At 41.5% G+C, this 16092-nt stretch overlaps 1 protein-coding gene across 2 annotated transcripts in view; it reads left to right on the forward strand.

The window, feature by feature from the left end:
* LOC124805097 (helicase POLQ-like) overlaps positions 1–16092 on the forward strand; it is a 105337-nt gene that overhangs the window by 47378 nt on the left and 41867 nt on the right. For both annotated transcript variants that reach the window (XM_047265539.1, XM_047265540.1), the window contains one exon: positions 2391–2486. In XM_047265539.1, the coding sequence (XP_047121495.1) occupies positions 2391–2486 (96 nt within the window). The remainder of the gene's footprint in view (positions 1–2390; positions 2487–16092) is intronic.

Here is a 16092-nt window from a genome sequence, read left to right on the forward strand (position 1 = left end):
GGTGTGGGAAATATTTTTTGTGCACTACCACTTGGCACTATTAGTCCAGCCAGCACCATGTAGGGACAGAGGGGTGTGTGTGTGTGTGTGTGTGTGTGTGTGTGTGTGTGAGAGAGAGAGAGAGAGAGAGAGAGGGGGGGAGAGAGTGTGCGTGCACATGTGGGTGGAGAGAAGAGAGAGAGAGAGAGAGAGAGAGAGAGAGCGCGTGCTCCAGTGCAGTCCAAAATAATCAGTCTTTCCTTCTCATCCCATCCAGTAAGTCTCCCCTGACTTGCTCTTCTGGGTGACTTTTCTGAAATCTACCCCTTTTCCTAGACCTCTCCAGTCCTTTTCCTTCACCCCTTCTTCCCTTTCAACCCTTCTGCTGGAAGAACAAGCCTCTGGCTCCAAAAGCTTGCTAATTATAACCTTCTTTTATGTGTATGTTCTGCCATCACTTGGTGAGTAGATTTTTTATCTATCATGTTAAATTATATTGTCAAGAATAGTATAGTAGCTACCCTAGAGCTCTTGTATGGATAGATCCAAAGTATGTACATAAACCACATTGTTTTCCTGTTGAACACTCCAACACGGACTCTTTCGAGTGCCATGTCACATCACATTATCCATCAAAACGAACCCACTTGTGCACACTACATGTACTCCTTTACCTTAGTATCCACTTCTTGTGTGCAGCGAATGCGTAACCTATTAAGGAGGTTTTACAGTGCTCTACCGAATAGTGGAGGTCAAGAAAACTTGCATCCAAGATTGCCACATTATTGTCTGAGCCTCTTGTTTAAGCATTCCACTTGATTCAAACCAAAGGACCATGACTGGTTCATCAATTATGCTGCTTTCAATCCCTCCTCATACGAGGCTGGCTCTGCTTTCACTCATGTGTGAGGGTAGCTGTTTCACCAAAGCAGCCAGCCACCTGCATTATTTATTTATTTTACTTGATCTGATTAGGCCAACCAGACCCTCTCACACATTGGACCAGAAGGAACTGAGTATGGCCACTGCACCCATGTATCGTGTGTCTTTCATGCTGACATGAGCCACAATTTGCAGACAGATTCACTTAATCTACTCCATCGCTGCCAGCAGAGACTCCACCCAGCAAACAGAGTGCACACTGACCATCATTCCTGAGTTGGCCACTGTTACATTGTTGCTCCCAATCTCCTGTCTTAATATTGTATATCCCAATGATAAGCAGTCACACCCACTGTGCATCAAACCTTCCAGGGAGATTGGCCCCAGTCGCAAGAAATGAGGTATCCTGTGCTTTCTTAGGTGTACTTTCAGCAGTGGCCGATACCTCATAACTGTTTTTAAGACATAAAAGGACAGCTGAATGACCAGTACCCCTTCCACCTTGCGCCCAGAGATTGCAAAACTGCCACTGTCTGCCATTACCATCAGCACAAGCAAATTCGAAAGCGCTGTGACATCAGGGACCCCAGGTGTCATCACAGGTGACCCATTGCAGTCACAACCCAGGGCAGCAGCCAGAAGCCAAATGTGGCTTCCAATTGTTTACAGACAGTGACCGATTCCCCATGTATCAGAAGGCAGCAGAGTAGGCCCTATCCATGTTTAATCAGTGTTCATCTGTACTGCAAGGAATGTGATCCTAACCCAAGTAGTCACTGGATGCAGTTGAAGTAGTGCTGCTACACTACTACTGATTTATACCACACTCCAAAATACTCTGATAACGCAAATGCACTGAAGTTTACACACAAACTTAGTATGAGCTAGAAATGCTAGTCAACACAGTAAAATACACAGATACAATTCAGATCTCACAACAACACTTTAGAACAAAAAATTAACTAAATCTTGTGCATAAACAGAAAATGCCACTGCTCCTGACGCATCAGCTTGGTTTCACAGTTGCGATTCGAATTACCACTGTGGCAAAAGCCTACGTACTAATGTATCAAGATATACAATGATATTACTGTGTTTTACATTTGTTGGAAGCAGAGTACAGCAGTGTGTAAATCACGATACGTATGTGATGTGTATAATGATTTAGATATTATATATGAAGGAATTATGGTTGCTTTGCTCAAGAAAGTAGCAATAAATAAAAATTGCACGATCGTCTCGCATAATTCTAATATCTTCCATTAAATCAGACAAAACTAAAAAAGAAGGGGGTAAATAAGTGACAAAATACTATACTATTTATTAACTTCCCTTCCACAAACCATTTCCTCTTGTTTGTTTGAGTCCCTTTTTTTTTAATGTGGTAGTTGTTAATTAAAATGTACAAAATTTTCTGTATGTATCACTTTAAATCTGTCAAATGTAGCATTTTTTAACTTCCAATAAAATTACATAAATTTTACTTAATTTGTTGTGAGTGTTTAAACTACTTTTTATTTTCCTGCCAGTGTGAAAGGCTGAACAAGAAGGATTGGCAGACAGCTCGTGTTATAGGCTTCTCAGAAGCCACAATGGTAAAAATAATGAAGGGGCAGAGAATCAAGGTAATATATACTGACAAATATAATCTTCACTTGGTGTACCAGATCGCTCATAGTCTGAAGGTTAATCACTACTGCAGCCATTTAAATTGCGTGAAACGGTTCATTTTAGAATGAATTAATGAGACAAGGCGGAAATTTTCTTGATTGAAATAATTAATCAGCTAACAAGTTCCAAAAGATTCATCAGTAATAGAAAATGGAAAATTTTGAAGTACTGCCTGAACTCCCATTTCTCAGTTAGCTTAAAGGTAAAAAAAATTGACGTCAGCGGCATAACCACTCTAGGAAGCACAGAACAATGTTTTTGATTCACAAACGATAATTAAATATGAAGGGTGATAAAAAGTTCCTTTACATTTTTTGTGATATTATTGTTTTATGAACCAAAAGTGTTTCCGGTATGGTATTATCAGTATTTGCTTGCTGAAACAAAACGAACACTATATAAATGTATATGGAGGGGGGGGGGGGGGGGGGGGGGGAATTTCTTGTGACAGAATTCTTGTCTGAACATTCTTGGTAAGCTTGCCATTTCAAATAAGAATAAAAATTTGAGCTATCATTGTTTTGTCAAGAACAACTGACTAACAGGGTGCTACCAGAATTTATGTTGATGGCCATAGTGCTAATTAAGTCTGTTAGAACCTCAATAAAATGGCAGATTTATCTTTAGTGTGCCAAATTCTAAAGCCCACTTCCATGCATAGCTAAGATTATAGCTGCTGTCCCAGTTACAGTTACTGATGCACACTGTTGTGTCTACCACCTGTTTGACGAGAGTCCGTTGATATATAGGATGAGATTTTTGTTTCGTCAAACATAAACTGATGCTTATTTTTGAAACTGTACTTATGCAATGCTGTTAAAAATAACAAGTTTTGAGGAGCCACCAATGTTTTGAACCAGTTTCAGAAATGTGTGAATTGATTAACTGATGATTTTGCTTTGTGGGATTGTAACTCCTGTAACACAGCCCTTAATTGGACGCAGAGAATAGGCCATGGGCTGTATGTGCCAAAGAACCTACTTATTTTGCTGGCTGTAGTTCCATAAAAAGGAGGGGATTCGATAGGCAGATTGCTCTGTGAATGGGGAACACCTTTACCTTTTTTTGAAGATCACTACGTTAAAATCGTAGTTCATGTAGCCAATATGTTCCTTGCGGTATGTAGTATTGCTTTTCCTCCTGCTCCACATTTATGTCTATTCCACAGTGTGGACAGGGAAGACTCTAATATAAGAACTCGTGTGATTTAGTGTCACAAACATTATTGCATTAAATTATTTTTTATTCTGTGCTCTGTAAAATTTCACAGTAAAACCCTGTAGACTGTGGGCATGACGTACAACTAAGACTTCTTACACATTAATTCTAGATCATCCACTTGCTTTTGATGCAGATCTGTGACTTCATTTCGCAACACAGTAATCAATTTCTCATGCTCTATTCAAAAGTTCCTCATATTACTGCATTGCCACTCTACCACAGCCCTTTTCTGCGACTACTCTGCATTGTGGCCTACAATGAATTACTATGAATTTCTAATGACCCATTGTTGGATGGTCAGCAACAGTCTTAGCAAAAGATCTGACACACAGGAGAGTCGTACAAATGTATCCTCGTTAGATCATCAAATGGACACCAGTATGGACAACATTGTAATAAGCACTCTTGGTGTAGAGAAACAACTGAAATAGTTGAAAACAAATAAGTTACCAGGTCTGGATGGAATTCCAGTTCAGTTTTATCAAGAGTACTGGATGGCAGTGGCCCCGTATCTAGCTGGCATTTGTCACGAATCTCTCGCCCATTGTAAAGTCCCAAGTGACTAGAAAAAAGAGCAGGTGACACCTGTACATAATAAGGGCAAAAATTACAGACCTAAATCCGTGACATCGATTTGCAGCAGAATTCTTGAATATATTTTCAGTTCATATATAATAAATTTTCTTGAGACAGAGAACGTTATGTCCACAAATCAGCAAGGTTTTGGAAGTCATTGCTCATGCAAAACTCAGCTTGCACTTTTCTCATATGATGCACTGCAGACGATGGAAGAAGGGTGGATTCCATATTTCTAGATTTCCAGAAAGCATTCGACAGAGTATCCCAATGCAGACTTTTAACAAAGGTACAAGTGTATAGAACAGGTTCCCAGTTAAGTGAGTGGCTTGAACGCTTTTAAAGTAATAGAACCCAATATGTTGTCCTTGACAGCGAGTGTTCATCAGGAACAAGGGAGTCGTCAGGAGTGCCCCAGGGTAGTGTGATAGGACCATTGTTATTTACTATATACACAATTGATCTGTCAGACAGGATGAGCAGCACTCTGCAGTTGTATGCCGATGATGCTTTGGTGTATGAGAAGGTGTCAAAGTTAAGTGACTGTATGACGATACAAGATGACATACACAAAATTACTAGTTGGTGTGATGAATGGCAACTAGCTATGAATGTGCAAAAATATAATTTAATGCAGATGAGTAGGAAAAAGAAACCAGTAATGTTTGGATACAGAGTTAGTAGTGTCCTGCTAGACACAGTCACATTATTTAAATGTCTGGGTATAATTATGCAAAGCAATGTAAAACGAAAGGAGACTGTGAGGAAAGCGAACGGTCGAATTAAGTTTACTGGCAGAATTTTGGGAAAGTGTGGTTCATCTCTAAAGGATGCCACATATGGACATTAGAATGATCTAGTCTTGAGTACTGCTTGACTGTTTGGTATCCACTGTTGTTGTTGTGGTCTTCAGTCCTGAGACTGGTTTGATGCAGCTCTCCATGTCAATCTATTCTGTGCAAGCTCCTTCATCTCCCAGTACCTACTGCAACCTACATCCTTCTGAATCTGCTTAGCATATTCATCTCTTGGTCTCCCTCTATGATTTTTACCCTCCACGCTGCCCTCCAGTGCTAAATTTGTGATCCCTTGATGCCTCAGGACATGTCCTACCAACTGATCCCTTCTTCTAGTCAAGTTGTGGCACAAACTTCTCTTCTCCCCAATCCTATTCAATACCTCCTCATTAGTTATGTGATCTACCCACCTAATCTTCAACATTCTTCTGTAGCACCACATTTCAAAAGCTTCTATCCTCTTCTTGTCCAAACTATTTACTGTCCATGTTTCACTTCCATACATGGCTACACTCCATACAAATACTTTCAGAAACGACTTCCTGACACTTAAATCTATACTCGATGTTAACAAATTTCTCTTCTTCAGAAACACTTTCCTTGCCATTGCCAGTCTACATTTTATATCCTCTCTACTTCGACCATCATCGGTTATTTTGCTCCTCAAATAGCAAAACTCCTTTACTACTTTAAGTGTCTCATTTCCTAATCTAATTCCCTCAGCATCAGCCGACTTAATTCGACTACATTCCATTATCCTCGTTTTGCTTTTGTTGATGTTCATCTTATATCCTCCTTTCAAGACACTGTCCATTCCATTCAACTGCTCTTCCAAGTCCTTTGCTCTGTCTGACAGAATTACAATGTCATCGGCGAACCTCAAAGTTTTTATTTCTTCTCCCTGGATTTTAATACCTACTCCGAATTTTTCTTTTGTTTCCTTTACTGCTTGATCAATATAAAGATTGAATAGCATCGGGGATAGGCTACAACCCTGTCTCACTCCCTTCCCAACCACTGCTTCCCTTTCATGCCCCTTGACTCTTACAACTGCCATCTGGTTTCTGTATAAATTGTAAATAGCCTTTCGCTCCCTGTATTTTACCCCTGCCACCTTCAGAATTTGAAAGAGAGTATTCCAGTTAACATTGTCAAAAGCTTTCTGTAAGTCTACAAATGCTAGAAATGTAGGTTTTCCTTTCCTTAATCTTTCTTCTAAGATAAGTCGTAAGGTCGGTATTGCCTCACGTGTTCCAACATTTCTACGGAATCCAAACTGATCTTCCCCGAGGTCGGCTTCTACCAGTTTTTCCATTCATCTGTAAATAATTCGTGTCAGTATTTTGCAGCTGTGACTTATTAAATTTTCACATCTGTCAACACCTGCTTTCTTTGGGATTGGAATTATTATATTCTTCTTGAAGTCTGAGAGTATTTCGCCTGTCTCGTACATCTTGCTCACCAGATGGTAGAGTTTTGTCAGGACTGGCTCTCCCAAGGCTGACAGTAGTTCTAATGGAATGTTGTCTACTCCCAGGGCCTTGTTTCGACTCAGGTCTTTCAGTGCTTTGTCAAAGTCTTCACGCAGTATCGTATCTCCCATTTCATCTTCATCTACATCCTCTTCCATTTCCATAATATTGTCCTCAAGTACATCGCCCTTGTATAGACCATCTATATACTCCTTCCACCTTTCTGCTTTCCCCTCTTTGCTTAGAACTGGGTTTCCATCTGAGCTCTTGATATTCATACAAATGGCTCTCTTTTCTCCAAAGGTCTCTCTAATTTTCCTGTAGGCTGTATGTATCTTACCCCTAGTGAGATAAGCCTCCACATCTTTACACTTGTCCTCTAGCCATGCCTGCTTAGCCATTTTGCACTTACTGTCGATCTTATTTTTGAGACGTTTGTATTCCTTTTTGCGTGCTTCATTTACTGCATTTTTATATTTTCTCCTTTCATCAATTAAATTCAATATGTCTTCTGTTACCCAAGGATTTCTGCTAGCCCTCGTCTTTTTACCTACTTGATCCTCTGCTGCCTTCACTACTTCATCCCTCAGAGCTACCCATTCGTCTTCTACTGTATTTCTTTCCCCCATTCCTGTCAATTGTTCCCTTATGCTCTCCCTGAAACTCTGTACAACCTCTGGTTCTTTCAGTTTATCCAGGTCCCATCTCCTTAAATTCCCGCCTTTTGCAATTTCTTCAGTTTTAATCTACAGTTCATAACCAATAGATTGTGGTCAGAGTCCACATCTGCCCCTGGAAATGTCCTACAATTTAAAACCTGGTTCCTAAATCTCTGTCTTACCATTATATAATCTATCTGATACCTTTTAGTATCTCCAGGATTCTTCCATGTATACAACCTTCTTTTATGATTCTTGAACCACGTGTTAGCTATGATTAAGTTATGCTGTGTGCAAAATTCTAACAGACGGCTTCCTCTTTCATTTCTTAGCCCCAATTCATATTCACCTACTGTGTTTATTTCTCTCCCTTTTCCTACTGTCGAATTCCAGTCACCCATGACTATTAAATTTTCGTCTCCCTTCACTACCTGAATAATTTCTTTTATCTCATCATACATTTCTTCAATTTCTTCGTCATCTGCAGAGCTAGTTGGCATATAAACTTGTACTACTGTAGTAGGCGTGGGCTTCGTGTCTGTCTTGGCCACAATAATACGTTCACTATGCTGTTTGTAGTAGCTTACCCGCACTCCTATTTTTTTATTCATTATTAAACCTATTCCTGCATTACCCCTATTTGATTTTGTATTTATAATCCTGTATTCACCTGACCAGAAGTCTTGTTCCTCCTGCCACCGAACTTCACTAATTCTCACTATATCTAATTTTAACGTATCCATTTCCCTTTTTAAATTTTCTAACCTACCTGCCCGATTAAGGGATCTGACATTCCATGCTCTGATCCGTAGAATGCCAGTTTTCTTTCTCCTGATAACGACGTTCTCTTGAGTAGTCCCCGCCCGGAGATCCGTATGGGGGATTATTTTACCTCCGGAATATTTTACCCAAGAGGACACCATCATCATTTAACCATACAGTAAAGCTGCATGCCCTCGGGAAAAATTACGGCTGTAGTTTCCCCTTGCTTTCAGCCGTTCGCAGTACCACAACAGCAAGGCCGTTTTGGTTAATGTTACAAGGCCAGATCAGTCAGTCATCCTGGTATCCATACCAGGTCACATTAAAGGAAGACATCAAAGCAGTTCGGAGGTGGACTGCTAGATTTGTTTCTGGTATGTTCAGACAACACGCAAGTGGTATGGAGATGCTTCAGGAACTCAAATGGTTATCCCTGGAGGGAAGACGGCATTTTCAAGCAACACTATTGAAAAAATTTAGAGAACAGTCATTTCAAGCTGACTGCAGAAAGATCCTACTGCCACTAACATTCATTTAACATAAGAACCACAAATACAAGATTTGAGAAATTAGACCTCATACAGAGGCACATAGACAGTTGTTTTTCCTTGCTCTATTTTCGAGTAGAACAGGCTAGGAAATGACTAGTAGTGCTACAGGGTATCTTCTGCCATACACCGTATGGTGGCTAGCAGAGTTTGTATGTAGATGCTTCCCTTATTCTTTCAGCATCTGAATTTATTTGACTAACTTTGATGTAACCACAGGCAGCCTCCAAGTAACAGGATAAGTAAAAAATTACAGAAATAAATAATATTTCATAGAACACAGACTATCCTAGCTTTCTGAAGTATTAGTTCCTTTCACGAGGAGGAGAGAATGATAGGTTGGGGAAGGTTAAAAAAGGAGGGCAAGTTGCAGACCCCAATATGAGAGCAACCCACCTGTTGGAGAAAACGTGAAATGTTTTTTGTTTGATTAATATAAGCATGTGAATGTACCAAAATACGAATTGAAAAATATAAATGAGAACAATATATCATAAATGCCATGTTCATCACTGTGAATGTTGAAAAATAATTAGAACTTGCTACTACTGTGTCAAGAATAATGATTCACAGTGGTGTATGTAAACAAACTGTAGTCCAGTGAATAATTTGAGAAACTTAAACTCATATACTTATTTCTTCAATGTAAATATTATAGCATAAGAAAATACATGAAATTAAGACCACTGTCTACCATGTAATCCAATTGGTCACTGTATTGCAAACAACAGCGTGGCTACAATAAACCAAAGTTTTCTCTTCTTCCACATACAAGTGAACAGCAGGTGAGAATGAAGACACAATAATAAAAACAATCCAGGTACTGATACAAGTAGCTGCTGACAATAAGTTGAACACGATATGAAAGAGGGTTCTGGTATATGGCGTGGCAGATGGCATGTTGTATGCACAAATCCTGTGGCCTACCACAGGCAGCCTCTGGTGACTGGCCTGTGCAGATGCCATTGGTGGAATATTAGGAGTGTAGTGCACTGGCCTTCTATTGTCACAGCACATATCTTAGTATTATGTACAGGATTATAGCAGTAACAACTATGCCCACTCTAGTTTCATACTGTAAACATATTTAAAAAATATAAAACATCATGTAGATAAATATGAAGGAGAAAGTGAAGAAACTGGAAATTGTCAGTATAATTTCATAAACCTAATTGTAAAAACCTGGGAAAGGGGGCCAATTTCTCTCACCACTCTAAAACACTTGCAGGTACTAGCCTGCTTAGCACTTTCTCATCGTCACACACAAACTATGTTTGAATTATGTAGGTTCCTCTTGTGGTAGGTTATGGGAAGATGGTGGCATCTTCTCGCAGCAGTTCTAAGAAAGGAGTATGGTGAATCTAGATCGGAGTGATGGTTTCACTGTGTCATTGTAAGGTATTATACTTTATCAAGCAAGCCTGGGTTGACTAGTTGTGCAAGTGTATTGCCCACATTGCAACGAGAAGGGCAGCAGGTAACAGAATCAGCTGCTGTACCAGGTCTAATGTAACTATGACCTTGGAAGTTCGCATGAATCCCCTCATGTTAACAAAAGTTTGGTATAAACAAAAGGAGGTTAACAGGTGGGATCTCAAAGCTAAAATGTTGATGCTGTTCAAGAAAACTGCAGTGATTTGTTCTTTTGATATCATACACGCAGTGCGCACACACATAGAAATCTATTGAAATGATCATTTGTAGACAATGTCTTGGTCCTCTTCCAAACTATATGCCAAAAAAGTTAATGCAGTACATGAATACACACCACATGAAAAATACACTGGTACAGAAATATAATTCCTTAACTCTATCCAGATTCAATGTGCTTGGGTTATTAATGTCAGTGAGAGCAGTCTCGGCCAGTCTATGTTATGTAAATTAACACTGTAGTGTGATGCTTGTGTTTTGTTTTTATCAACTTGTTAACAAGGTGCAATAATTCATCAAACATTTGCAATTATCTTTCCGTGCAATATTTCACAGCAGATGTTCCTTCGTCTCAGGGATCAAGGCCTTTTGGTTTCAGTTGTAATGCGAGAGACTTTTCATCATTCCTCCATTTGATTCATAATTATTGAGTGACAACAGTTTATCTTTGATGCTCCAATGTTTTCTGTTACACCAATATTTGTGATAGAATGTGCTCTCAAGCTCATCGAACAGGGCATATTGATTGATAATGCAATTTCCCCACATCACACTTGTCTGCCATTTACACATATCAACTTTTTAGGCTTCACACACAATACATAGAAAGACAATTCTGAACTGCTTCATGGAATCAAGTGGGTGAAAATGTTTACATGGGTGGAATTCTTTAAACTGACTTTTACGCATAAGACCCTCCCTAACAATGTTCGTACAGCAGTTCCTACTATGGTTGTCTTTCATTACAGCACTAACTTCATTTAATACTAAACTTGTACCAGCAGGTGAGCTGCATGTTTTTATCTCTTTGAAAGCATTATGTAGCATTATCAAATTCCTTGATGTTTTTCTCTAAATTATAATGCTGTTGCTGCACACTGGTCACATTCATCTCAATCTGCTGATAAAAATCATCGTACTTAAATCTTGCATTTGAACTCCTTTTACAATGGAGCAGGTCTGGCCAAGATTTACACTCCTGGAGCATGCTCGCACTTTGCGAGTGCAGCTGAGTCTGCTCAGCCAAGCAGGTGTGTGCATGAGATGGCTGAATGCTGAAGGCTGTATATGCAGGAAACTCAGGGAGACGTGTTTGCAAAACTGTGTCACTACTTCTGAAAGGCGATTGTAGCACCATACATTTATTTATAAGGAGATTTTTATCACTAATGTTTATGTTCTAGTTTTTATTTTTCCACCAAAGCAATAACTTTACTACTTAGTGCAATAAGTATATTAGAAAGTGCTAATACCTGTTAAACCTGAAAGTTAGTAGGATTTTCTCAATTAAAAAAGTTTGCACACATATGTTGCACCAAATATTGAAATAACTTTAGCAACTTGCCTGTGCGGTTGAGGATATTGCTGTTGTGGTAACTTTATAGATTCTTGGACTGGATGAATTGCACGTTAAATCAGATGCTACACTGTATGCCTGTCACTTAAAGTTGAGATAATGAAAAGGTACCTCATCAGCCAAAAGCAAGAACAGTTTGATATGTGCAAAGTCTTGGAATGTCTTTGAGAGCTAATGATGAAATATTTCAATTATTGAAACACAGTGACTCACATCTGGCCCAGAGATGACTGTTTTGAGTTTCGAGAAATGCAAAGGTGATTTTTCCGAGGAATTGATTTTTGTTTGATAACATCAATCTTCTCTGCCAGGTGTGTTACCAATGATTCTCCCCTTGCATTAAAAGACATAATGAAATTAAATAATAGATTTGTAGACCATAAGATTTTGTCACTGCTCTACTGTATTCACCCTTACCTCAGTTTTTTTCCCTAATGGTCACCTTAAGTTCAGCCGCCATTCACTTTTGTTCATCAGAAGAAAAGTGCTTGAAACTGTCTTTGTGGTTGGTGTTGTAATGATGTTCCAGTGAATGTTTTTCCAGCTCATAATAGCATAATTGAGTATTAAGCACTTTGAACAGCTTTCAAATTATACGAAATGTAAAGCAATTCCCGTTCAGTATTAAATGATGTGGCCTATCCACACTTTTTTCCATCTCTTTATGGACAAGTGTGTAGACACCATGGTATTCCTAATACAGAATGTAAATCTAATTTAACACCATTGGTATTGTTGGCAAACCACTTCCCTCTATCGGGTTCAGCTACAGCCTTCCTCTTCCTTTTCCTCCCCACCCCTTAGCCTCACTTGCTGCTGCACTTGGAGCGCTAGGCAGGAACGTGGCCAGAGCATTTGCAGAGTATTGTGTAGCCAGGCCTGCTCTAGAGTATGTGCCTCTTCTCTCTCTCTCTCTGTCTCTGTCTATCTATCTTCCCCCCCCCTCCCTGCTGCTCATTCCTTTGTTTCCTTCTCTCATTACCTGACTTCCTTGCGTAGTTTTTGCCAGGTGATTCCACATCAAATCACGCAGGTCATGTTACCCATCATCTCAGATTTTCATGAAACTTCACACATTTGCTTATACTTATAACATAAGAACATGTACAAAATCTTTTTGCTCTCAGACTAAAACTTCTGAATTTTAAATTTATTGATATTCTGATAACTGGGCTCTGCAATAATATCAGTGGAAAATGGTACTTATCTACATAAAGGCTCCTAACTCAGGTGTTTATGAAGCTTTTGGTTGAATTTTTTTCCTGAGTTAAGAGAAGCACGTACTTCGCAGACATTTAATTGTTTAAGTGGTAAAGTTAGAAAGAACAATTAAAAAAATTAATAATAAGTGTCACTTTCCAATTTCCATAAAAAGTACAAACACATTGAACAAGGCTTGTGTTATAACGTCAAGTTGAACACATATATTTCAAAACGACACGACACATGTAAGTCACTGAGCAAGTTGACAAAGCAAGACATGTGAACACGGTAACATTCAACTGAGCCCTGAGTCCAAGTCTAGCGGCTGCTGGCTTGCTGGCCGCTTAGGTGGCGCGGCTGCTGCATGGCTGGCAGACAGCGCCGCATGTAGAGGACATGCGTAATTGTGCGGCGGCACATTTAATGATCAGCGAGTCACAACACTTTTCCCCCTTTGAAATTTTTGCACTGGTCTTGATGGAGGTGGCCTGTAGATTGCTAACGTCCATAGGCGTTGTTTGACTGGCCGTAAAGTCTCGAGGAGGTGGTTTCCCGTACGGACTGAAGTGTCCCCAATGATAACGGGTCAAGATGACAGGAGACGTAGCGGTCGAATCTGCTGGGCCCCCGTGCACCAATCTGCCCGTTGCGGCAAGTCTGGTTGATATAACAGGAGACATGGGCGATGTGTCGGCATCCGTAGGAGGAGGAGGCGAGTAGAGTTGCTCCGACAGATGATGGTCATCTGGTTCCTGCATGGGCACGTCTCCTGGTGGTGTCTGTTCTTGTACTGGCACCGAGATGACGGTGAGAGGGCTGTGTTGTGAGTAATGAGAGATGCCAAGATCCCGAGCGTCAGGTAGAGCCGAAGGTGGTGTAGCGGCATTCGGAACAAGTGTTGCTGGCACACGCAGCCAAAGCTGGTCCGAATGACGCACTGCAACACTCGTGTCCGTCTGGATTTCATACAGGCATTGGCCACGGTGTCGTAAGATGCAGCCTGGACTCCATTTTGGCCGCCTGCCATATCCCCGTGCCCATACAAGGTCGTCAGCGGTGAACTGGCCAAGCGAAGGCACCCACGGCCGTGAGGTGGAAGGCCGCAGAAGATGAAGTAGCGTGCGGTGCTGTCGGCCATGTAAGAGCTCAGCCAGGCTGTGGTCGCCCATGGGGGTGAAACGGTAAGAAGCCAGAAATTCGAGAAGCGCATCATCATCAGCAGCAGAAGAAGTCAGGAGTTTCTGCATCTGAGCCTTAAATGTGCGGACCAGTCGTTCAGCCTCACCGTTTGATTGTGGATGGAGGGGCCGTGACATGCATAACGCCGTGATGAGCACAAAAATCCGCAAATTTGGAAGAGGCAAATTGCGGACCATTATCAGTAACAAGAGTAGAGGGAAGGCCTTCCAAGAAAAAATGCGGGCGAGAGCACTTGTGGTTGCTGCGGTGGTAGTCGACGTGCAACGGACAATGAAAGGAAAGTTAGAGTAGGCGTCAATAACGAGAAGCCAATAAGTACCTAAAAAAGGTCCCACGAAGTCAGCATGAATACGCTCTCAGGGCTTCTCAGGCGAAGGCCACGGTGACAAAGATGACTTTGGGGCGGCGGCCTGTGACGCACAAGGGCCGCAGGCAGCAATCATGTGTGCGATTTCAGAGTCGATGCCGGGCCAGTACACATGATGGTGCGCCAGAGATTTTGTGCGAGAGACACTCCAGTGCCCTTGGTGAAGGAGGCGCAAGACCAAAGCATGCAAAGACGCAGGTACCACAACACACGGCGAAGCATTGTCGGTGGAAAGGAGGATAACACCATCCCTAGCCATGAGGTGGTAGCGCAAAGCGTAGTAGTTCCACAACGGATCAGATGTCTTAGCGGACGGACGATCTGGCCAACCCTTCTGAATACAGCGTAAAACCCAGGAGAGGGTAGGGCCAGAACCCGTAGCAACCGCCAGCCGGTCCCCGGTGATGGGGAATCTGTCCACAACCCGCTGCTCGGCAACATCCAGGTGGAAACACAAAAGTTCGTCCCTATGGAATGCCAGATCAGGACCCATGGGAAGGCGAGACAGTGCATCAGCATTCGCATGTTGAGCCGCCGGCCAGAAATGAATCTCGTAATTGAAATGAGACATGTAAAGAGCCCAACGCTGGAGACGGTGTGCAGCCTTGTTGGGAAGTGACATTGATGGTTGAAACAAGGAAACAAGTGGTTTGTGATCCATAACAAGGTGAAATTTGGATCCATAGAGAAAAACACCAAACTTATGAAGAGCATAAATAATGGCCAAAGCTTCTTTTTCAATTTGAGAATACTTTTGTTGGGCATCCATGAGCATTTTGGGGGCATAAGTAACGGGTTGTTCAGAACCGTCTGAAAAACGGTGCGCAAGGACTGCACCGACCCCGTATTGAGAGGCGTCCATGGCAAGAACAAGATGTTGGCCAGGTCGATAAGTAGCCAGGCACGGGGCCTGTTTCAGAATAGTCTTCAATTTCTGGAAAGCCGCATCTTATGACGCGGACCAGTGAAAAGGCACGTTTTTATGCAACAGGCGATGCAACGGCTGAGCCACCACAGCAGCCGATGGTAAAACTTGTGATAGTATGCTATTTTCCCCAAGAAGGCCTGCAGTTCCTTAACAGATCTAGGGCGAGGAAGGTCATCGATCGCAGCGACAGTTTGCTGAAGCGGACGAATACCATCTCGAGAGAGTTGAAACCCCAAGTACGTGATAGATGCCTGAAAAAATTGTGGTTTCTAAAGATTACACTTAAGACCCGCAGTCTGTAAGACATGAAAGAGTGTGCGGAGATTCTGTAGATGTTCTTCAGTGGTGGAGCCAGTGACAACAATGTCGTCCATGTAATTGATACACCCAGGAACAGGGAGCAATAATTGTTCCAAGAATCGCTGAAAGAGAGCAGGGGCGCTGGCAACCCCAAATGGCAATCGGTATTGATAGAGGCCGAAAGGCGTGTTAAGGACCAGAAACTGCCAGGAAGCAGCGTCGAGAGGAAGTTGATGATAAGCTTCTGACAGGTCAATTTTAGAAAAATACTGGCCACCCACAAGTTTAGTGAACAATTCTTCAGGTCGGGGCATAGGATAAGTGTCAATGAGTCATTGTGCATTTACAGTGGCTTTAAAATCGCCACAGAGGCGAATATCACCATTGGGCTTAGCAACAACAACAACAACAACAACAACAGGAGAGGACCACTCACTGGAAGTGACAAGAAGCAAGACCCCTGAAGTAGTGAGACAATCCAGCTCCCATTTTACCCAATCTCGAAGGGCCATAGGAATGA

Source organism: Schistocerca piceifrons, chromosome 7, assembly GCF_021461385.2.
Source record: "Schistocerca piceifrons isolate TAMUIC-IGC-003096 chromosome 7, iqSchPice1.1, whole genome shotgun sequence".
Taxonomy (NCBI): domain Eukaryota; kingdom Metazoa; phylum Arthropoda; class Insecta; order Orthoptera; family Acrididae; genus Schistocerca; species Schistocerca piceifrons.